The 25,000-nt window shown below is 35.1% G+C and overlaps 3 protein-coding genes across 5 annotated transcripts in view; 1 reads left to right on the top strand and 2 right to left on the bottom strand.

Annotated features, from left to right (window-relative positions):
* The window catches only part of LOC142340823 (uncharacterized), a 232,662-nt gene extending 229,730 nt beyond the window's left edge, over positions 1-2,932 (top strand). The window contains exon 8 of one of the 2 annotated variants that reach the window (XM_075391555.1): positions 2,527-2,932. In XM_075391555.1, the coding sequence (XP_075247670.1) occupies positions 2,527-2,676 (150 nt within the window). In that variant the 3' untranslated portion in view covers positions 2,677-2,932. The remainder of the gene's footprint in view (positions 1-2,526) is intronic. The other variant, XM_075391554.1, reaches the window with a different exon arrangement.
* The window catches only part of LOC142341527 (eukaryotic translation initiation factor 4E-1A-like), a 544,656-nt gene that overhangs the window by 296,481 nt on the left and 223,175 nt on the right, over positions 1-25,000 (bottom strand). The window lies entirely within an intron of this gene.
* The window catches only part of LOC142341529 (persulfide dioxygenase ETHE1, mitochondrial-like), a 520,203-nt gene that overhangs the window by 272,030 nt on the left and 223,173 nt on the right, over positions 1-25,000 (bottom strand). The gene's annotated exons all lie outside the window — the stretch shown is intronic.

Here is a 25,000-nt window from a genome sequence, read left to right as displayed (position 1 = left end):
TAGAATTTTGGCTTAGATCTTACAAATTTAAGGTTGAATTTTTTGAATTCCATTTCAGACCACTTTATGATTTCAAAAGTTTTTCAAGTTTTTTTTTCAAAAAATCAATTTCAATGTTTCGACCCCTATACTCCAAAGGTGAGTAACAAGAAGTCAGAAAAAATCTTTCAGACCATTTGAAGATTTCAAATTTTTCAAGTTTTTTTTCGAAAAAATAATTTTTTTACTGTTTCGACCCCTATACTGTACAATTGAGAAAAATGAAGTCAGCAAAAAATAACCATTTGCTCTGTTATGGTGCAAAAACCATTTCAGACCATTTTACGAATTCAAGTTTCTGTCAAAGCTTAAAAAAAATTTTTATATTTTTCCCAGTACTTCTCACATGATAAATGCGTTGAATACGTTGAAATTAGGTGAGATCTCGGCTAAATTCAACCAAATATATGCAAGTTCTACGCTAAATTCAATGCAAAATATGTAAGATCTACGCTAAATTCAACGCAAAATATGTAAGATCTACGCTTTATAAGGATTGCGGCTCTAAAGGAAACCAAGGTACGGTGGCGCAATGGTAGAAGAGGCGACAAATGAACACGAGGTCAGTGGTTCGAGTTCCATACCCAGAATTCTACGCGTTGATTTTTTGTAAGATCAACGCTAAATTCAACGCAAAAATATGTAAGATCTACGCTAAATTCAACGCTAAATATGTAAGATCTACGCTAAATTCAATGCTAAATATGTAAGATCTACGCAAAATTCAACGCTAAATATGTAAGATCAGCGGCAACTAGCGTTGACAAGTTGGAAAATTCACTGCAATTTCTTACATAATTTTGCGCTGAGTGCGTTGAATTTTTTCTTTAAATTCAACGCATTCAACCCAAAATTATGTAAGAAAATTGCGGTGAATTTTCCGACTTGTCAACGCTAGTTGCCGCTGATCTTACATAATTTTGGCCAAATTCCTCGGCCCGGGATACATACATACATACATACATACATACAAACATACATACATACATACATACATACATACATACATACATACATACATACATACATACATACATACATACATACATACATACATACATACATACATACATACATACATACATACATACATACATACATACATACATACATACATACATACATACATACATACATACATACATACATACATACATACATACATACATACATACATACATACATACATACATACATACATACATACATACATACATACATACATACATACATACATACATACATACATACATACATACATACATACATACATACATGCATACTTTCATATATTTATACATACATACATACATACATACATACATACATACATACATACATACATACATACATACATACATACATACATACATACATACATACATACATACATACATACATACATACATACATACATACATACATACATACATACATACATACATACATACATACATACATACATACATACATACATACATACATACATACATACATACATACATACATACATACATACATACATACATACATACATACATACATACATACATACATACATACATACATACATACATACATACATACATACATACATACATACATACATACATACATACATACATACATACATACATACATACATACATACATACATACATACATTCATACATACATACATACATACATACATACATGCATACTTTCATATATTTATACATACATACATACATACATACATACATACATACATACATACATACATACATACATACATACATACATACATACATACTTACATACATACATACATACATACATACATACATACATACATACATACATACATACATACATACATACATACATACATACATACATACATACATACTTACGTACATACATACATACATACATACATACATACATACATACATACATACATACATACATACATACATACATACATACATACATACATACATACATACATACATACATACATACATACATAGATACTTTCATACATGATTTTTTAAACGATTTCTAGTTAGATTTTGATCTTTGTGCCCCATAATTATCATTTAATTGTTTTCACATATCGCCATATCTTGTAAATTCTTGTTGATTATCCTGAAATAATCTGGTGTCTCGATTCTTGACAAGAAATTGATTTGTAGAGGGCTGGTGTCCTTCTTGACGACACAAAAAGGCGTTATGATGTTATTGCAATTTTTGGCCCATTGCATCTCCTATTGTATATTTTTGCAATTTTCTAGTGTTCTAATTTTGTTTGTAGTCAAGTAACATTATATGAACTGTGGAACAGCAAAACTGTGCTGTGAAATTACATACCTTGTTCGCCCTACTCACCGCAAAGATGTAAAATTTTTGCTATTTAAAGAAAACAACTTCTCCTGGCGTATATTCTTTTTACCGAAACTTTTTTTTCTCTGTTACCCAGAAAATTTCAATTGGCTGTTTCAGATCAATATAACAATCAACAATATGATGAAGACAATGTATGGAGGGGGAGAAATATCCAGCAAGCAGGATAGCATTGACGTCGAGTACCAGGAAACATTCATGCTAGAACCATACTGGGGAGAGAAGGAAAAACCGATGATCTTCAATTAAAAAAGCACTTCACCAGAGACCCAAGCTGAAGTTCCATACCTAAATCAAAACTGTCCAGACCATCCCAGGCGGAAAAATCCTTTAAAGTAATAAACGTGAATTTAACCAAGTTTGATTATAGCAAACTTCAAAGACTCGTTTTGACGTGAGAGAAACCCTTGTGCGTTCATCTTCTGTCTGGGCATACTTGATTCCGGTCTGGGATCTCTGCTCGTGAAGATATAAAAGTCCTTCATATATATAGTCAACTCCTTCATATATGATGGCTGGGTGGGTTTAGGTGGCGGTCGTGGCAGAAAAAACAAATTTGAGCTAACCTAACAATTGTTGACGCAATATTCGCTTTTTCCCATGAGCAGATAGCCGAAACCAGATAATAGTTGCGCAAGGTCTATTAGTATACTTAATTTACTGAAATTTACTTAGACACTAAATAAAGTTCAGGTAAGTTTACCTGAAAAATGAACAACCGAACTTACCTTAAACGTTCAGGCAAATTGTTCCCACTTGAACTACACCTAAAAATACCTGAAATTCATCTGAAACTGAAAAGTATCTGAAAAAATCAAGCGCCACCGGCTAATTTTTTACCTGGACCTGCCTGAAAATTACCTGAAAAAGGCCCCTGAAACATTCAGGTAGTTTTCTGGATCAGTTCATTTTAAACTGATTATCTCCTGAAACTTTCAGATAAAAAACGTGAAATTTTCAAGTGATACTTAGAAGTTCTGAGTGGCGTGATGGCCTAGAGGTAAGGTGTGTGATTCACACGCCAATGATTGAGAGATCAATCCTCTGCCTCCGTGAGGCTGTCTGTGTAAGGATGAGCTCTTACTTAAACATAGCTCCAGGTTGACCAATGTTGGTTGCAATGATGGTACCATGTGAAAGTCTCAGACGCAAAAAAAGTGGCTATGGTCACCAAAAAAGAGCATTCATGCTCACTAAATGAACAGTCTCAGATGTGGGGAATAATAGAAAAATGACAGCTGAGAACAGGCTACTGTTAATGCAGAATGCAAAGCCTAATGCTGCTCCGCTGCGATTACGCAGAAACACATTTATTTATTTATTTATGTTCTTACCTAAAAATCACTTGAAAATTTCAGGCCTTGTACCGGAAATTTTTAGGTGATGTTCAGGTCCTTTTACTTGAATATCATCTGACAAATTTAGTTTTCTCACCTCGGAAAACTTCATCAGGCAAGTTTGAGCCAGCAAAATACAGCCTAAAGCGCTCATAAACTAGAAAGCACTAATAGCAGGCACAGCACTAAATCCTTATGTTTAATAACGGCAGTTCAGGTGCCGTTCAGGCAACTTTACACCTGAATTTCATCTGAATCTGCAATTTCCTGAACAGAGATCAAGGCAATTATACGTCTTATAAGTGTGAAACGCGAGAGGTAATGCTGCACGGATGATTAATTTGTTGTCACGTTTGTTTTATCTGCTAAATTTAACTTTCATCTTTCTTTCTCTCTCTACCTTTCTAAGATAGCTGTTGCCTGAAATTGAGGTAGGTTCAAACAAAACTCATTTTTGATCTGTTTACCAACTTTCTACGTGAGAAACTTTTTTTTCTATGAAAAAAGCAAACTGCAAGAATTCTCCAATTTCAGACCCAAAATTGTGGGTTGAATATCAGATCAAGAAACACAAAGTCAAGTTTCACCATTGCATTTTGCCCTGGAGATATGAAAATGTTTCCACAATCTTTTGAAGTTTCATTTTACATTATCGAGAAAGTATACTAAATTTTGTCGTTTTTTTCACGACCCATTTTTTAAGACTAGAGTTTTAAACGTAAGGAAACAAGTGACAATATTACGATTTAGTCCAAATAAGATTGAAAATTGCTTTACCTGCGCTCAATTTTCATAAAGCGTGTTTTTGTGGCTAGCTTGAGAACGTGGGACAACCTTTCGTTGCTCATTTCCACGCCATAAGTCCCTAGTTTCCACTATTTTCCACGTCAGACCTTTGCCACGGGTACACGAATCCAATTACCGAAATGGAAGAAAACCTAATTGGTAAATAATTTAAGAAATGTCTCTATCGAAACTACTAGTGGATCACAATAAGTGGTTTTACAACTACCCATAGCACCATTCGCGAGAGCAATTGAGTCTGTGAATTTTGTCTCAATTAATGATAAAAAACTGCGCAAAAAATTTTTAGATTAATTACATGCTCAAAATGGTGTAATTGGGTTTCTTTTATCCGTGAATACTCGTGGCAAAGCGTAAGATGATTGTCAAAAGTGGTATATGAATCGTGAAAAATGAGAAATGTTTTGGTCAGTCGATTCCATAAAACACAAAGTTCGTCAAAATTTGCCTTTTGGGACATTGACCACGTAAATCAACTGATCCGTTTATTTTGAGTATTTCATAATGCAATCATTTGAAACAATCATAAACCTTAAGGTTATAATATTTCACCAGACATTCAAAAAAATTACAGACATTTTTTATTTATGCCCGGGGCGAGGTTTGGCGGTGAATTTTCATAAGAAATGCGGTGAAATGCGGTGAAAAAAAAATAATTTTCACCGCGTATTTCTTACATCTTTTTGCGGTGAATGCGGTGAATCGCGGTGAATTATTTATTTTCACCGCGGTCTTTGTATTCTTACAAAAAAGAATCTAAGGTGTGAACTATTTGACTTATTGGGGAAAACTAACGTCTACATGAAACTTACAGCTTATTATTGAGAAAATAACGCTTATTTTTTAAAACTATTTCCGTCTGCTGTTCTGATCGCATCTTGCAGCATGTACCTCATCTGACCATCATATCACTCTATCAACTCCGAATGCTAAACGAGTATAATATGTGGTTTCTCCTCACAGGCTGCAGTTTTCCTCTATTTTCATTAGCGGATCTCGCCAGCAATTCCTTTTCACCTTGTCTTTTCAATCTTTAGATTGTTCATTACAGAAGCTTTTTGAGTATAAGCCATGTAAACACGTCGGCCAACACGCAGGTGCCCATTGGAGGTAAATTGGGTAACTGTTGTCAAATTTGAAAAAAAATAAGCATGAAAGTACCTAATACATAAATCCTACATAATATTAAAGCTAAGAGAATTCAAATTAAGTCAATTTTTTTTGCTTTCAATGCTTTCATTGCCTCCAGGAGCAAACTTAAAGGTAATGACGACAAACTATCTTATAACGCAGATAAATCAGTTGTCTCATTGATCTGTCGGCGTGAAATAAGTTTTGTATTTAACAACCCGGGCCGAGGAATTTGGCTAAAATTATGTAAGATCAACGGCAACTAGCGTTCACAAGTTGGAAATTTCAACGCAATTTTCCTACATAAGTTTGCGTTGAATGCGTTGAATTTCAAGGCAAAAATTCAACGCATTCAACGCAAAATTATGTAAGAAAAGGGTGCGAAATTTCCAACTTGTCAACGCTAGTTGCCGCTGATCTTACATAATTAGCGTTGAATTTAGCGTAGATCTTACATATTTTTGCGTTGAATTTAGCGTTGATCTTACATAAAATCAAAGCGTTCACTTGAACTATTATTCTCCAATTGCGTATGGGACTCGAACTACTGACCTCCTTCTTGCTTGGGAAAAGGCGTACTGAGGCGTACTGGGACAAATTTAATTTTTTTCGAAGTTTTGAAAAAAAAATTTGAATTCCTAAAATGGTCTGAAATGCTTTTTGCACCGTAATAGACGCTCAAACATTCAATGCACATTATGTAAGTTCTACGCTAAATTCAACGCTAAATATGTAAGGTCTATGCTAAATTCGACGAAAAAAATGTCAGATCTACGCTATATTAAACGCAAAATATGTAAGATCTACGCTAAAATTAAACGCTAAATATGTAAGATCTACGCCAAAATTCAACGCAAAATAGGTAAGATTGGCGTTGAACGCGTTCAATTTATGTAAGATCTACGCTCAAACGCATTCAACGCCAATCTGACATAATTTTGCGTTTTTTAGCGTTGACACCTTGGCCCGGGAAAGTGTTAATTTCATATCAGACGTGTCGACAATCGAGACTAAAATGCTGTGGTAGAGATATATGTAAAAACAGTTGCAAAGATACAGATAGATAAAGTACAGCTCGTCAACTTCGTCTACTATTCTGTGAGGTCCAGTAAATTTTTCTGTGAGACCTACTGATTCACGTGAAAACAAGTCATGATACTTCTCATTTTTGAACTGTTTGATACTGCTTCGACATTGCGCCCAATACCAAATCGGTCGACCAAATTTGTAGAATTTTAAAATCAAAGTTTCTTCCTTTCTTGATTGCGCGCGGCCGCAGTCTTATCTGTCTTTTGGCTATGTCAATGGCGTTTCTTTGTTTATTTGCTTTATTTAGATGCCCTTTATCATCATTGATAACGAATTTTTCTAGTTGTTCTGTTGCAGTTTGGTTTTGCTTTGTGTTTTCAGTCGTATCATCTTCCTCGGACTTGGGGATTTTGGGATGATTTCTGATCCCTCCGCTTGTCCAGGCGATCACATAAATCAGTTTAGTATGTTGTGTGTCCTCTGTTTGTTCCAATTAATGTCTCGTGTTCTCTCCATAGTCCTTGTTGTCGTTGCTAATTCGGCCTTGGTTGGATGCTGATTATGGGCTCATTCGTATCCCTGTTGCTGTGTCTCTTGCCTGTATCGGGTCCCCGGGCAGTGGTGTCAACGCTAAAAAATGCAAAAGATTGGCGTTGAACGCGTTCAAATTATGTAAGATCTACGCTCAAACGTATTCAACGCCACTCTGACATAATTTTGCGTTTTTTAGCTTTGACACCTTGGCCCGAGAATGTGTTAATTTCATATCAGACGTGTCGGCAATCGAGACTAAAATGCTGTGTGGTAGAGATATATGTAAGAACAGTAGCAAAGAAACAAATAAATAAAGTACAGCTAATCAACTTCGTCTACTACTCTGTGAGGTCCAGTGAATTATTCTGTGAGGCCTACTGATTCAAGTAAAAACCAGTCCTGATACTTCTCATTTTTGAACTGTTCGATACTGCTTCGACATTGCGCCCAATGCCAACTTGGTCAGCCAAATTTGTTTATTTTTAAAATCAAAGTTTCTTCCTTTGTTGATGGTGCGCGGCCGCAGTCTTATTTGTCTTTTGGCTATGTCAATGGCGTGTCTTTGTTTATTTGCTTTCTTTAGATGCCCTTTATCATCATTGCTCAGGAATATCTCTAGTTGTTCTGTTGCAGTTTGGTTTTGCTTTGTGTTTTCAGTCGTATCATCCTCCTCGGACTTGGGGATTTTGGGATGACTTCTGATCACTCCTTTTGTCCAGGCGATCACATGAATCAGTTTAGTATTTCCTGTGTGCTTTGTTTGTTCCAATTAATGTCTTGTGTTCTCTCCATAGTCCTTGTTGTCATTGCTAAATCGGCCTTGGTTGGATGCTGATTATGGGCTCATTCTTATCCCTGTTGTTCTATCTCTTGCCTGTATGGGGGTCCCCTGGCCGAGGTGTCAACGCTAAAAAACGCAAAAGATTGGCGTTGAACGCGTTCAATTTATGTAAGATCTACGCTCAAACGCATTCAACGCCAATCTGACATAATTTTGCGTTTTTAGTGTTGACACCTCGTCCCGGGAATGTGTTAATTTCATATCAGACGTGTCGGCAGTCGAGACTAAAATGCTGTGTGGTAGAGATATATTTAAAAACAGTAGGAAAGAAACAAATAAATAAAGTACAGCTCGTCAACTTCGTCTACTATTCATTGAGGTTCAGGGAATTAATCTGTGAGGCCTACTGATTCACGTAAAAACCAGCCATGATACTTCTCAGTTTTGAATTGTTTGATACTGCTTCGACATTGCGCCCAATTCCAAATTGATCCGCCAAAATTGTTTAATATTAAAATCAAAGTTTCTTTTGTTGATGGTGCGCGGCCGCAGTCTTATCTGTCTTTTGGCTATGTCAATTGCGTGTCTTTGTTTATTTGCTTTCTTTAGATGCCCTTTATCATCATTGCTCACGAATATCTCTAGTTGTTCTGTTGCAGTTTGGTTTTGCTTTGTCTTTTCAGTCGTATCATCCTCCTCGGACTTGGGGATTTTGGGATGATTTCTGATCCCTCCGCTTGTCCAGGCGATCACATAAATCAGTTTAGTATGTTGTGTGTCCTCTGTTTGTTCCAATTAATGTCTTGTGTTCTCCCCATAGTCCTTGTTGTGGTTGCTAATTCGGCCTTGGTTGGTTGCTGATTATGGGCTCATTCTTATCCCTGTTGCTGTGTTTCTTGCCTGTATGGGGGTGCCGGGCCGAGGTGTCAACGCTAAAAAAACGCAAAAGATTGGCGTTGAACGCGTTCACTTTATGTAAGATCTACGCTCAAACGCATCCAACGCCAATCTGACATAATTTTGCGTTTTTTAGCGTTGACACCTCGTCCCGGGAATGTGTTAATTTCATATCAGACGTGTCGGCAGTCGAGACTAAAATGCTGTGTGGTAGAGATATATGTAAAAACAGTAGGAAAGAAACAAATAAATAAACTACAGCTCGTCAACTTCGTCTACTATTCATTGAGGTTCAGGGAATTATTCTGTGAGGCCTACTGATTCACGTAAAAACCAGTCATGATACTTCTCAGTTTTGAATTGTTTGATACTGCTTCGACATTGCGCCCAATTCCAAATTGATCCGCCAAAATTGTTTACTATTAAAATCAAAGTTTCTTTTGTTGATGGTGCGCGGCTGCAGTCTTATATGTCTTTTGGCTATGTCAATCGCGTGTCTTTGTTTACTTGCTTTCTTTAGATGCCCTTTATCATCATTGCTCACGAATATCTCTAGTTGTTCTGTTGCAGTTTGGTTTTGCTTTGTCTTTTCAGTCGTATCATCCTCCTCGGACTTGGGGATTTTGGGATGATTTCTGATCCCTCCGCTTGTCCAGGCGATCACATAAATCAGTTTAGTATGTTGTGTGTCCTCTGTTTGTTCCAATTAATGTCTTGTGTTCTCTCCATAGTCCTTGTTGTGGTTGCTAATTCGGCCTTGGTTGGATGCTGATTATGGGCTCATTCTTATCCCTGTTGCTGTTTCTCTTGCCCGAATGGGGGTGCCGGGCCGAGGTGTCAACGCTAAAAAAACGCAAAAGATTGGCGTTGAACGCGATCACTTTATGTAAGATCTACGCTCATACGCATCCAACGCCAATCTGACATAATTTTGCGTTCTTTAGCGTTGACACCTCGGCCCGGGAATGTGTTAATGTCATATCAGACGTGTCGGCAATCGAGACTAAAATGCCTTGTGGTAGAGATATATGTAAAAACAGTAGCAAAGAAACAAAAAAATAAAGTACAGCTCGTCAACTTCGTCTACTCTTCTGTGAGGTCCAGTGAATTTTTCTGTGAGACCTACTGATTCACGTGAAAACCAGTCATGATACTTCTCATTTCTGAACTATTTGATACTGCTTCGACATTGCGCCCAATACAAAATCGGTCGACCAAGTTTGTAGAATTTCAAAATCAAAGTTTCTTCCTTTCTTGATGGCGCGCGGCCGCAGTCTTATCTGTCTTTTGGCTATGTCAATGGTGTGTCTTTGTTTATTTGCTTTCTTTAGATGCCCTTTTTCATCATTGATCAGGAATTTTTCTAGTTGTTCTGTTGTTTTTTGGTTTTGCTTTGTGTTTTCAGTCGTATCATTCTCTTCGGTCTTGGGGATTTTGGGATGATTTCTAATCCCTCCGCTTTTCCAGGCGATCACATGAATCAGTTTAGTATGTTGTGTGTGCTTTGTTTGTTTCAATTAATTTCTTGTGTTCTCTCCATAGTCCTTGTTGTGGTTGTTAATTCGGCCTTGGTTGGATGCTGATTATGGGCTCATGCTTATCCCTGTTGCTGCGTCTCTTGCATATAGGGGGGTCCACGAGCCGAGTTGTCAACGCTAAAAAACAAAAAAGATTGGCTTTGAATGCGTTGAATTTATGTAAGATCAACGCTTGAGGGTAAATCTTAAATAAATTCAACTCATTCAAAGCAAATCTTATATATATATTTATTGTAATGAATATAGCGTAGATTTTACATATTTTGCGTCAAATTTAGAGTTGATCTTAGGTAAATTCAACGCACTCAACGCCAATCTTACATAATTTTGCGTTGAATTTAGCGTAGATCTTTTTTATTTTGCGTTGAATTTAGCGTAGGTCTTAACGATTTTGCTTTGAATTTCGCGAAGATCTTACAAATTTTGCATTGAGGTTATTCTTCCTTTTTCGCGTTGAACTTAGCGTAGATCTTAACGTAGGTGTTGTGATAAACCTATTATTAAATAGTTTGTTAGATAGTTTCAGATATAATTGAACGTCAGGGTAGCCATGGTTGCCTTTTTGAAATGTTGATAGTTGGAACTAGCTCATTGCCTCATTCTCTGGAGAAGTCGTATAACAAACGAAGACGACTCAAAGGGAATATCATCTCGAAACCAGGATAAAATCTACATCCAAACGCTAAAGATAAGTACAAGAGAGTTCAAAATACGTCAAAATTAATACCAAAATTATATTGTGGCACGATGTTATCAATAACTCAGCAACCAGCCTGAAAAGCGATAATAGAACACCCCTCAATGGAGATCGATTAAAAGTTCAAAACGAACGTCTACAACAAAAAGTAGACAGATTTGGAATTGTTTATTGTGTCAGAGAAGGAGCCCATGACGTCTATAACAAATTGAAAGGAACTGAGATACCAGTGTTGCATCTTGTCAAGAATCGTTTATCTCGCCGAAAACAAACGGATAAGTTTGAAAAGGTGCAGTAAGTTTCACTTGGATTGATTTACCGAACTGAAAACGCTGTTCACAATCGTATGGAACAAAGATGATTTGAAGCGAATTTGCAAAAAGAAGAATAGCACACCCAAAAAACAAGGAAAAAAGCAAAATTCTGCCAACAAATAATGATCTTTGTGGTTAGTTCAAGTTCTGTGAAGTTCCCAGCTGTTAAAATTCTTCGTCCGGATCAGAAGTTTTAACCTAAACTCCCAGTCGTTAAAGCTGTTTGTGAGAAATTCCTAGCAATTATGTTCCTTGGTTTTGCTCAAAAATGGGGAAAAAATGAGGAACTTGCAAGAAGGCGGATAACAAAAACGAAAATACTTTTACCTGTGTGGCATGTAATTGTTACATGCATCTGGCACCTGAATATACAGCTCCTTCGTCAGCTTCTGTTACTGGCATTGAAGAGCTTGCTATGACTCCCATGCTACTCAGCAGTAATTATGTTGAACAGAATGAAAGGGATAACTTTATTCGTTGTTGAACCCTGGCAAAAATTGCTGAAAAAATCATTGGCTTGGGTGTTGGCGAAAAATTGGAGAAAATAGAAAGGCGACTAATGAACTTTGTGGATGAGAAAATTGGGAATGATACACATGCGACGTGTGACAATGTTGAAAAAACATATGCTGCCGTTGTTGATGTTGAAACTACTACAGGAAAAATTAAAGGAGATAAAATTGATGAAAACTCGAAAAGTCATAATATCAATAAATGTATAAGAATACAAGGGATACCTGAGGATCCTAACATAACGAAAGGGGAAATTTTGTCCCAACAATCGATGAAGTTAACGATCTGCTTGATTCGATAGGTGCGAATGCACATCTCACGGAAATACATAGACTTGGAAAAGGAACACGAAGCAAGAATCACCCTTGCAAAGTCAAAAATACAGAAATAATTTGTTCGAAGGAAGCATTTTCATCCTGCCAGCAATGACGAGGGATGACGCACTGAAGGAAAGTCAAATGTTATAAAAGCGAAGGGAGCTGCTTGACGGAGGTGTACCGGAGAAGAATTTGAAGTTTCGAAATCTAGAACTTTATTTTGATGGAGACATAGTGCAGTTGGATATACAGAACGCCCTTGCCCACTGACTAGGCTTTCGCCATATCCTCCAACTAAAAACATGGAGCTCAGTAAGTTTCAAAAGAAGATCAAAATTCATAGAAGCAGTAACTAACTCAAATTATAAAAATCTGTGTCTTTGCCAAATATGGTTGAAAGATAACATCAATGACTCCTCTTTCTTAACGATTACAGTAATTATACAAGTGATCGGTCTACGATTGGAGATACAAATGCGCATTGATGTACCCTCATTGCTGTAAAAAAAGCTATGATATCTGAACAAATGAATTGCATTTTATCCAATTCATCTATAGCTTCTAAAATTAGTTGTAATGATACTCAAGTTTTACTATATGCGTTCTACAATCGACCCATATCAAGCTCGTATCGGCGTATCGATACACGATAAAGGGTTTCAATTTTCTCCTGAGAAACATTCCTAAAAACAAACCAATTGTCATCTGTGGAGACCTTAATTTCCAAGAAGCAAAACAGGAAGACACTTAAAACTTTCAACGAGACTGAAGAGAAAGTCATCAAAATGTTTTAAGAAAAATTGTTTTGCCTAAATATCGACTTCCCAACTTGTGAAAACAACATCTTGGATGCCGCCTTCTGTCAAAATTGTCTTATATACGCTGAATTAAACAAATCTTCTGCAATTATCTATGATCTAACTGACCATGAAGCCATTCGTTTGTCCTTAGAAAGCCCAGTTACTGAACCAACACTATTAATACAGAACCTTAAAGTTTTGGAAATGCTAACTATGACACTAAAAACGAGTATCTTTTTGAAAAAGCGTCCCAGGCAATTTGTTACACCAACATCAGCAAAATGAACGAAGAGTTCACAAGATATCTCAACACAATTATCAATATATATGCCCCGAAAGAACAATGAACATAAAGTCACTGCCACCTTGGATTTCCTGCGGTACTTCAAATATGATTTGTAAGCTCAGGACACTGAAACGTTTATTAGAGAATAAACCAACATCCTACAAAAAACAGATGGTTTTAAACCTGAACAACCAAATCACTGATTCAGCTGAAGAAGACAATCTTTTGTACCAAGAAAAATTTCTAGGATCGACAAATACAGACAGAATTTTTAAAAATCTGCAAAGCCTAAACAAATCTGCTTGCCTGCCAAAAATCTTGATGAATAGAACCAAGCAAAGTTCACTTCGATGCGAACAAGTAAATATGTCGAATGAATTCTTCTTTCTCTCCGTATTCTCCTCAAAAACCATGTTCAGTTTGAAAGATTTCATTGTACAGAAATCATCTCTTACAAATTTTGACATCTAGAAGAAGACAATCAGAAATATAATATATGATATTGATGCCATAAAAACCATAGGGCCGAACTGTATACCTCCGGGTTTTTACGTAAAGAATAGCAAGAGTCTCTGCAACACCATGCATTTGTTCCTTTGGAATATAAAGAACGTGCAAAAATTACCGGACAGCTAAAAAGTTGCTGCCAAAATGCCAGTTTTCAAAATAAGGTGACCAGAGAAAAATTGAAAGATACCGGCCTGTCTCATCATTAAACATTGATAGCAAGATTCATCAAAATTAAATATACATTGCATTGTACAATCGTTTTTGAAATTTCCTAATTAAAAGTCAACATGGTTTTGGATGCGTGTGGACAATACCAGTTCGAAGATATTCGATACAAGTGGGGTACACAGGGGTCACGGCTAGGCCCATTACTGTTGTGTATAATTAATAAATATCTTCCAGATCTCCTGATGTTTTCTGAGCCTTTTAATTGCACTGAAGATCTTAAAATTTTGGCTGTGCAAAGAAGATACTGGGAAGTTAAAGTCAATCTACATGGGATTGAGAACTGGGTAATCCAGAATGAAATGGAGCTGCCAATAGACAAGTGTGCATATCTGAAATTCGGAGACAGAGATCAACAGTACAAATTGATACGAAAAGATTTGGCAAAATCCACAACTTTCGCAGATTTTTGAAAATTCACGTGGAGTCTGATGTATGGTGGAACAAGCATATTGAAGAAAAAAGGAAGAAAGCAAATAAAGTTTTCTACATGCTTAAGCGAAAATTTGCAATTAAAGTAAACATATTTGTGAAATTGGGATCATATAAGTCCATAATTTTGCCGGCACTGCTGTATGGTTTCACGTTTTTGATTGCAGGAAGAACTGAAATTCAAATTCTGGAAAAATTTCAAAAAGAGGAAGTCAAATGGATAACGGGAATTAAAGATACAAAATACAGCATCGACTATTAAACATAATGCCACTAACAATTTTTATCCAGCTCAACGATCTAATACTAGTTTTAAAGGCTCCGAGTGAGGAGAATAGCGGCATCGATCTACCAGTAGTACATACTAAAGAAACAAGGAACAGCAAAAATTTCAAAGTTACAAAAACTCAAACAGAGAAACCGCGCAGCTTTTAAAACCTGCCGAGTTTAAGAGAACTTTAAAACCTGCCGAATTGCAAATAGCCTGGAAAAATTAATAAATTTCCGAAAAGCAGTTTAACTAAAAAACCGAACATTACGTACAATGTGGAATTTTATTCAGAAGAAATGTTCTGAGCGAAGTATTTGCACTTGGCAATTATTCAGCGATTGTCAAAACTGTAGAAACCATTCGACATTATTTTATTTTGATTGCTGGACCTTAGACCGTTCAGCACAGCTGTAAATCAATAACAAAAACAACAACAACAAAAATTTGCGTTGAAGTTAGATTAAATCTTACTAAGTTTTTGTTGAATTTAGCGTAGATCATATATGTTTTGCGTTGAATTTAGCGTATATATTACATATTTTGCGTTGAATTTAGCGTAATTCTTACATATGCGTTGAAATTAGCGTAGCAGTTACATATTGTTTGTTGAATTTAACAAAGATCTTACATAGATTCAACGCGTTCAACACCAATCTTACATACCTTGCGTTGAATTAGCGTAGATCTTAAATATTTGGCGTTGAATTCAGCGTAGATCTTACATTTTTTGCGTTAAATTTAGCGTAGATATTACATAAATTGCGTTTAATTTGGCGTAGATCATACATAGAGTCAACGCATAAACGCCAATCTTTTTTTGGTGAATTTTAAGTAGATCTTATATACTTTGCGTCGAATTTACCGTAGATCTTACGTGTTTTGCGTTGAATTTAGCGTAAAGATTACATATTGGGCGTTGAATTTAGCTTAGATCTTACAAAAATTTAACTTATTCAACGCCAATCTTACATAATTTGCGTTGAATATAGCATAGATCTTACATATTTTGCGTTGAATTTAGCGTAGATCATTCATAAAGTCAACGCATTCACAGCCAATCTTATATATTTTGCGTTGAATTTAGCGTAGATCTTACATATTTTGCGTCGAATTTACCGTAGATCTTACGTATTTTGAGTTGAATTCAGCGTAGATCTTACAAATTTTGCGTTGAATTTAGCGTAGATATTACATAATTTGCGTATAATTCGGCGTAGATCATACATAGAGTCAACGCATCAACGCACATCTATTTTTTGAAATTTGCGTAGATGTTACATATTTTGCATAGAATGAAGCGTAGATCTTATATATTTTGTGCTGAATTTAGCGTAGATCTTACATAATTTGCGTCGAGATTAGCGTAGATCATACATAAAATCAACGCAGGCAACGCAAATCATTTATAATTTGCTTTGAATTTTGCGTAGATCTTACATATTTTGCTTCGAATTTTCCGTAGATCTTACATAATATCAGTTGAATTTAGCGTAGAATATACATTTTGGGCGTTGAATTTAGCATTGATTCTACATAAAGTCAACGCATTAAACGCCGATCTTACATATTTTGCGTTGAATTTGGCGTAGATCTTATATATTTTGCGCTGAATTAAGCGTAGATCTTACTTTTTTTGCGTTGAATTTAGTATAGATCTTACATAATTTAATTCAACGCTTTCAACGCCAATCTTACATAATTTGGGTCGGATTTTTGGTAGATCTTACATATTTTGCGTTATTTTTAGCATAGATCTTACCTATTTTGCGCCGAATTTAGCGTAGATCATTCATAAAGTCAACGCATTCCCAGCCAATCTTATATATTTTGCGTTGACTTTAGCGTAGATCTTACTTATAATGCGTCGAATTTAGCGTAGATCTTACATATTTAGCGTTGAATTTAGCGTAGAACTTACATTTTGTGTGTTGAATTTAGCAAAGATCGTACATAAATTTAACACATTCAACGCCAATATTACATATTTTGCGTTGAATTTAGCGTATATCTCACATATTTTGCGTTGAATTTAGCGTAGATCATTCATAAAAACAACGCATTCCCAGCCAATTTTATAAATTTTGCGTTGAATTTAGCGTAGATCTTACTTATATTGCGTCAAATTTAGCGTAGAACTTACATATTGTGCGTTGAATTGAGTATAGATCTTAAATAAATTATTTCAACGCTTTCAACGCCAATCTTTTTTATTTTGCATTATTTATTATCCATTATCTAACTGACCATGACGTCATTCGTCTATCACTAGAAAGCCCAGTTACTGAAACAAAACCATTAATACAGAACTTAGAACTTTTGGAAAAGCAGACGATGACGCAATATACGAGTATCTTATTGAAAAGAAGTTCCAGGCAATTTGTTACACCAACTTCAACAAAAATGAGCAAAAAATTCACCAGATATCTTGACCCAATTTTCGATTTATATGTCCCAAAAAGAACAAGACCTAGACAAACACTGCCATCCTGCTGTACTTCAAATTTGATTAATAAACTTAGGACGCAGAAACCTTTATTCGAGAATAAACCAACATCTTACAGAAAACAGATTTTTTTAAAACTGGAAAACCAAATTACTGATTCACATGACAAAAAATTGAACAGAGAAACCGCGCAGCGAACTCACTTTTAAAACTTGCCAAATAGAAAATAGCCTAGAAAATTTAATAAACATAAGATGACCAGTTGGACTGAAAAAACGAATATTTTTGTACAAGTGGATTTTTTTCCAAAAGAATTGTTTTGAGCAAAAATTTGCAATTGGCAATTATTCAGCGATTGATTGTGAAAACTGTGGAGACAATTGCACATTATTCCATTTGTTTCCTGGGACTTTAGACCGTTCAGCACAGCTGTAAATCAATAACAACAGCAAGAACATAAATTTGCGTTGAGTTTAGCGTAGATCTTACCCATTTTGCGTTGAATTTAGAGTAGATTTTACATGCTTGCGTTGAGTTCAGCCTATATCCTTCATATTTTGCGTTGAATTTAGCGTAGATCTTAAATTTTTTGCGTTGAATTAAGCGTAGAACTTTCATATTGTGCGTTGAATTTAGCTTAGATCTTACAAAAATTCAAATTATTCAACGCCAATCTTTAATATTTTGCGTTGAATTTAGCGTAGATGTTACATATTTTGCGTTGAATTTAGCGTAGATCTTACATATTTAGCGTTGAATTTAGCGTAGAACTTACATTTTGTGTGTTGAATTTAGCAAAGATCGTACATAAATTTAACACATTCAACGCCAATACTACATATTTTGCGTTGAATTTAGCGTATATCTCACATATTTTGCGTTGAATTTAGCGTAGATCATTCATAAAAACAACGCATTCCCAGCCAATTTTATAAATTTTGCGTTGAATTTAGCGTAGATCTTACTTGTATTGCGTCAAATTTAGCGTAGAACTTACATATTGTGCGTTGAATTGAGTATAGATCTTAAATGAATTATTTCAACGCTTTCAACGCCAATCTTTTATATTTTGCATTATTTATTATCCATTATCTAACTGACCATGAAGTCATTCGTCTATCACTAGAAAGCCCAGTTACTGAAACAAAACCATTAATACAGAACTTAGAACTTTTGGAAAAGCAGACGATGACGCAATATACGAGTATCTTATTGAAAAGAAGTTCCAGGCAATTTGTTACACCAACTTCAACAAAAATGAGCGAAAAATTCACCAGATATCTTGACCCAATTTTCGATTTATATGTCCCAAAAAGAACAAGACCTAGACAAACACTGCCATCCTGCTGTACTTCAAATTTGATTAATAAACTTAGGACGCAGAAACCTTTATTCGAGAATAAACCAACATCTTACAGAAAACAGATTTTTTTTAAACTGGAAAACCAAATTACTGATTCACATGACAAAAAATTGAACAGAGAAACCGCGCAGCGAACTCACTTTTAAAACTTGCCAAATAGAAAATAGCCTAGAAAATTTAATAAACATAAGATGACCAGTTGGACTGAAAAAACGAATATTTTTGTACAAGTGGATTTTTTCCAAAAGAATTGTTTTGAGCAAAAATTTGCAATTGGCAATTATTCAGCGATTGATTGTGAAAACTGTAGAGACAATTGCACATTATTCCATTTGTTTCCTGTGACTTTAGACCGTTCAGCACAGCTGTAAATCAATAACAACAGCAAGAACATAAATTTGCGTTGAGTTTAGCGTAGATCTTACCCATTTTGCGTTGAATTTAGAGTAGATTTTACATGCTTGCGTTGGGTTCAGCCTATATCCTTCATATTTTGCGTTGAATTTAGCGTAGATCTTACATTTTTTGCGTTGAATTAAGCGTAGAACCTTCATATTGTGCGTTGAATTTAGCTTAGATCTTACAAAAATTCAAATTATTCAACGCCAATCTTTAATATTTTGCGTTGAATTTAGCGTAGATGTTACATATTTTGCGTTGAATTTAGCGTAGATCATACATAAAGTTAACGCAATCAACGCAAATCATTTATATTTTGCGTTGAATTTAGCGTAGATATTACATAATTTGCGTTTAATTTGGCGTAGATCATACATAGAGTCAACGCATAAACGCCAATCTTTGTTTGCTGAATTTTGCGTAGATCGTACATATTTTGCGTCGAATGAAGCGCAGAACTTATATATTTTGCGTCGAATTTACCGTAGATCTTACGTGTTTTGCGTTGAATTTAGCGTAAAGATTACATATTGGGCGTTGAATTTAGCTTAGATCTTACAAAAATTCAACTTATTCAACGGCAATCTTACATACTTTGCGTTGAATATAGCATAGATCTTACATATTTTGCGTTGAATTTAGCGTAGATCATTCATAAAGTCAACGCATTCACAGCCAATCTTATATATTTTGCGTTGAATTTAGCGTAGATCTTACATATTTTGCGTCGAATTTAACGTAGATCTTACGTATTTTGCGTTGAACTCAGCGTAGATATTACATAATTTGCGTATAATTTGGCGTAGATCATACATAGAGTCAACGCATCACCGCACATCTTTTTTTTGAAATTTGCGTAGATGTTACATATTTTGCGTCGAATGAAGCGTAGATCTTATATATTTTGTGCTGAATTTAGCGTAGATCTTACATAATTTGCGTCGAGATTAGCGTAGATCATACATAAAATCAACGCAGGCAACGCAAATAATTTATAATTTGCGCTGAATTTTGCGTAGATCTTACATATTTTGCTTCGAATTTTCCGTAGATCTTACATAATTTCAGTTGAATTTAGCGTAGAATATACATTTTGGGCGTTGAATTTAGCACTGATTCTACATAAACTCAACGCATTAAACGCCGATCTTACATATTTTGCGTTAAATTTGGCGTAGATCTTATATATTTTGCGTTGAATTAAGCGTAGATCTTACTTTTTTTGCGTTGAATTTAGTATAGATCTTACATAATTTAATTCAACGCTTTCAACGCCAATCTTACATAATTTGGGTCGGATTTTTGGTAGATCTTACATATTTCGCGTTAACTTTAGCATAGATGTTACCTATTTTGCGCCGAATTTAGCGTAGATCATTCATAAAGTCAACGCATTCCCAGCCAATCTTATATATTTTGCGTTGACTTTAGCGTAGGTCTTACTTATATTGCGTCGAATTTAGCGTAGATCTTACATATTTAGCGTTGAATTTAGCGTAGAACTTACATTTTGTGTGTTGAATTTAGCAAAGATCGTACATAAATTCAACACATTCAACGCCAATATTACATATTTTGCGTTGAATTTAGCGTATATCTTACATATTTTGCGTTGAATTTAGCGTAGATCATTCAAAAAGTCAACGCATTCCCCGCCAATCTTATAAATTTTGCGTTGAATTTAGCGTAGATCTTACTCATATTGCGTCAAATTTAGCGTAGAACTTACATTTTGTGCGTTGAATTGAGTATAGATCTTACATAAATTAATTCAACGCTTTCAACGCCAATCTTACATATTTTGCATTATTTATTATCCATTATCTAACTGACCATGAAGTCATTCGTCTATCACTAGAAAGCCCAGTTACTGAAACAAAACCATTAATACAAAACTTAGAACTTTTGGAAAAGCAGACGATGACGCAATAAACGAGCATCTTTTTGAAAAGAAGTTCCAGGCAATTTGTTACACCAACTTCAACAAAAATGAGCGAAAAATTCACCAGATATCTTGACCCAATTTTCGATTTATATGTCCCAAAAGGAACAAGACCTAGACAAACACTGCCATCCTGCTGTACTTCAAATTTGATTAATAAACTTAGGACGCAGAAACCTTTATTCGAGAATAAACCAACATCTTACAGAAAACAGATTTTTTTAAAACTGGAAAACCAAATTACTGATTCACATGACAAAAAATTGAACAGAGAAACCGCGCAGCGAACTCACTTTTAAAACTTGCCAAATAGAAAATAGCCTAGAAAATTTAATAAACATAAGATGACCAGTTGGACTGAAAAAACGAATATTTTTGTACAAGTGGATTTTTTCCAAAAGAAATGTTTTGAGCGAAAAATTTGCAATTGGCAATTATTCAGCGATTAATTGTGAAAACTGTAGAGACAATTGGACATTATTCCATTTGTTTCCTGGGACTTTAGACCGTTCAGCACAGCTGTAAATCAATAACAACAGCAAGAACATAAATTTGCGTTGAGTTTAGCGTAGATCTTACCCATTTTGCGTTGAATTTAGAGTAGATTTTACATGCTTGCGTTGAGTTCAGCCTATATCCTTCATATTTTGCGTTGAATTTAGCGTAGATCTTACATTTTTTGCGTTGAATTTAGCGCAGAACCTTCATATTGTGCGTTGAATTTAGCTTAGATCTTACAAAAATTCAAATTATTCAACGCCAATCGTTCATATTTTGCGTTGAATTTAGCGTAGATGTTACATATTTTGCGTTGAATTTAGGCTAGATCTCACATATTTTGCGTTGACTTTAGCGTAGATCATTCAAAAAGTCATCGCCTTCCCAGCCAATCTTATATATTTTGCGTTGAATTTAGCGTAGATCTTACTTATATTGCGTCGAATTTAGCGTAGATCTTACATATTTAGCGTTGAATTTAGCGTAGAACTTACATATTGTGCGTTGACTTTAGCAAAGATCTTACATAAATTCAACGTATTCAACGCCAATATTACATATTTTGCGTTGAATTTAGCGTAGAACTTACATATTGTGCGTTGAGTTTAGCAAAGATCTTACATAATTTTGCCTTCAATTGTGGCGTAGGATCTTACATATTCAGCATTCAATTTTGGCGTTGATCTTACATAAATACAACGCATTCAACGCTAATCTTACATAATTTTTGCGTTGAATTTTGACGTAGATCTTACATGTATAGCGTTGAATTTAGCGTATATCTTACATATCTTGCGTTGAATTTAGCGTAGATCTTACATACTTTGCGTCGAATTTAGCCTGGATCTTGATTAATTTGCGTTGAGTTTATTGTATATGTTACATATTTTGCGTTGAATTTAGCATAGATCTTAGATATTTTGCGTTTAATTTAGCGTAGATCTTAAATAAGATTGCGTTGAATTTAGCATAGATCTTACTTATTTTGCGTTGAGTTTGACGTATATGTTACATATTTTGCCTTGAATTTAGCATAGATCTTACATATTTTGCGTTGAATTTAGCTTAGATCTTACTTATTTTGCGTTGAATTTAACGTATATGTTACATATTTTGCGTTGAATTTAGCATAGATCTTACATATTTTGCGTTGAATTTAGCGTAGATCATTCATAAAGTCAACGCATTCACAGCAATCTTATAAATTTTGCGTTGAATTTAGCGTAGATCTTACTTATATCGAGTCGAATTTAGCGTAGATATTACATATTTAACGTTGAATATAGCGTAGAAACTACATTTTTAGTGTTGAATTTAGCAAAGATCGTACAAAAATTCAACGCTTTGAACGCCAATATTACATACTTTGCGTTGAATTTAGCGTATATCATACATATTTTGCCTTGAATTTAGCGTAGATTTTACATATATTGCGTCGAATTTAGCCTAGATCATACACAAAGTCAACCCATTCAACGCCAGTCCTACATATTTTGCGTTGAATTTCGCGTAGATCTTACATATTTTGCGTTGAATTTAGCGTAGATCTTACTTATATTGCGTCGAATTCAGCGTAGATCTTACATATTCAACGTTGAATTTAGCGTAGATCATTCATAAAGTCAACGCATTCACAGTCAATCTTATATATTTTGCGTTGAATTTAGCGTAGATCTTACTTATATTGCGTCGAATTTAGCGTAGAACTTACATATGGTGCGTTGATTTTAGCAAAGATCTTACATTAATTCAACGCATTCAAAGGCAATATTTTATATTTTGCGTTGAATTTAACGTATATCTTACATATTGTGCTTTGAATATAGCGCAGATCTTATATATTTTGCGTCCAATTTAGCCTAGATCATACATAAAGTCAACCCATTCAACGCCAATCCTACAAATTTTGCGTTGAGTTTAGCATAGATCTTACTTATTTTGCGTTGAATTTAACGTATATCTTACATATTTTGCTTTCAAATTAGCGTAGATCTTGCCTAAAGAAAAGTAGAGCAAAAATTGAACAAAATCAAATAATATCTGAGCTGAATTCAACGCAGAATTGTGTAAGGTCAACGCTAAATTCAATGCCAAATTATGTGAGATCTAAACATCGAAACGCCACAATCATCTACGCTTCGATCCGATCTACTCTTTGATCCGATTTGTGAAGGGTGAGGTTCCTAAGAAAAAGAAAAGTTCTGTGGCACAGTGGTAGGACAGGGGACAAGTAAGGAGGAGGTCAGCGAATCCAGTCCAATAGCAAGAGTACGCTTTGATTTTTTGTAAAATCAACGCTAAATTCAACGCAAAATATGTGATATCTACGCTAAATTCAACGCAACATTTAAAAGATCTACGCTAAATTCAACGCAAATTATGTATGATATACGCTAAATTCAACGCAAAGTATATAAGATTTACGCTAATTTCGAAGCAAAATATTTAAGATCTGCATTAAATTCAACGCAAAATAAGTAAGATCTACGCTAAATTCAACGAAAAATTATGTAAGATGTACGCTAAATTTAACGCAAAATTGCTGAGATTTACTCCCTATTCGACGCAAAATTATGAAAGAAAATTGTGGTGAATTTTCTGACTTGTCAACGCTAGTTACCGCTGATCTTACTTGAATTTGGCAAAATTCCTCGGCCCGGGTCTGTGAGCTTAACTTGGCTATCAATTCTCTCCAGGTCGGGGTGTCAACGCTAAGTATCGCTAAAAAACGTAAGATTTGCAGTGGATGCGATGAAAAGATGTAAGAATTGCAATTTTTAGCGTTGAATGCGGTGAATGCGCTGAAAAAACTCAGCTCTAAGAATCACAAATCTGACAAAAATTCACCGTTTAATTTACCAAGAATAGTAACCGCAGAAATCATTGCAGAAAGAGATGTATGAGCAGCGATGAATGCGGTGAATGCGGTGAAAAAATTTTACCGCTAAGAATAGCCAATCCTACAAAAATTCACCGCTGATTTTACCAGATACCGTCATCGCAGGAAACATTGCAAAAAATGTAAAAATAGTGGTGAATGCTGTAGAGTCGGTGAAAAAAAATAATGCTAAGAAACGCAATTCTTAGAAAATTTAACTGGTAAGTTGGCACATTTTTCTGGTAACTCAACTTTCTAATGAAACTGTGTAAAAATTGAGGTTAAGGCGTTCAAACTCTTAACTTCAATAACTCCAATGGCCAAGTTGAGGAGTGCATGATATCTTGCGATTTTAATTGTGTTCTTAAGTGTTTGAATTTATTTGTTTTCAATTGTGTTGGAGAGAGCGTTTTGAGCCAAAATTATCTATCTAGTGCTCTGCTCAACTCTCCAATAAATGTCTAATGTAACTCCGCCACTGCTGTTCCCAATCCCTGAATGAAAAAGGAGGAGGATGAAAAAACATATCAGACTGGAAAATCTGAAAAGTTGTTTCTTAACATGACTTTGAGACTTTTCCGACAATACGTTAGCTTTATTTTGGAGAGAAAGTTCTGCGCCAGGCGTTTTAACC

The sequence above is a fragment of the Convolutriloba macropyga genome, chromosome 6 (assembly GCF_964194025.1).
Source record: "Convolutriloba macropyga chromosome 6, txConMacr16.3, whole genome shotgun sequence".
In the NCBI taxonomy this organism is placed as follows: Eukaryota; Metazoa; Xenacoelomorpha; order Acoela; family Convolutidae; genus Convolutriloba; species Convolutriloba macropyga.
This window is presented reverse-complemented; position numbering and strand designations above follow the sequence as displayed.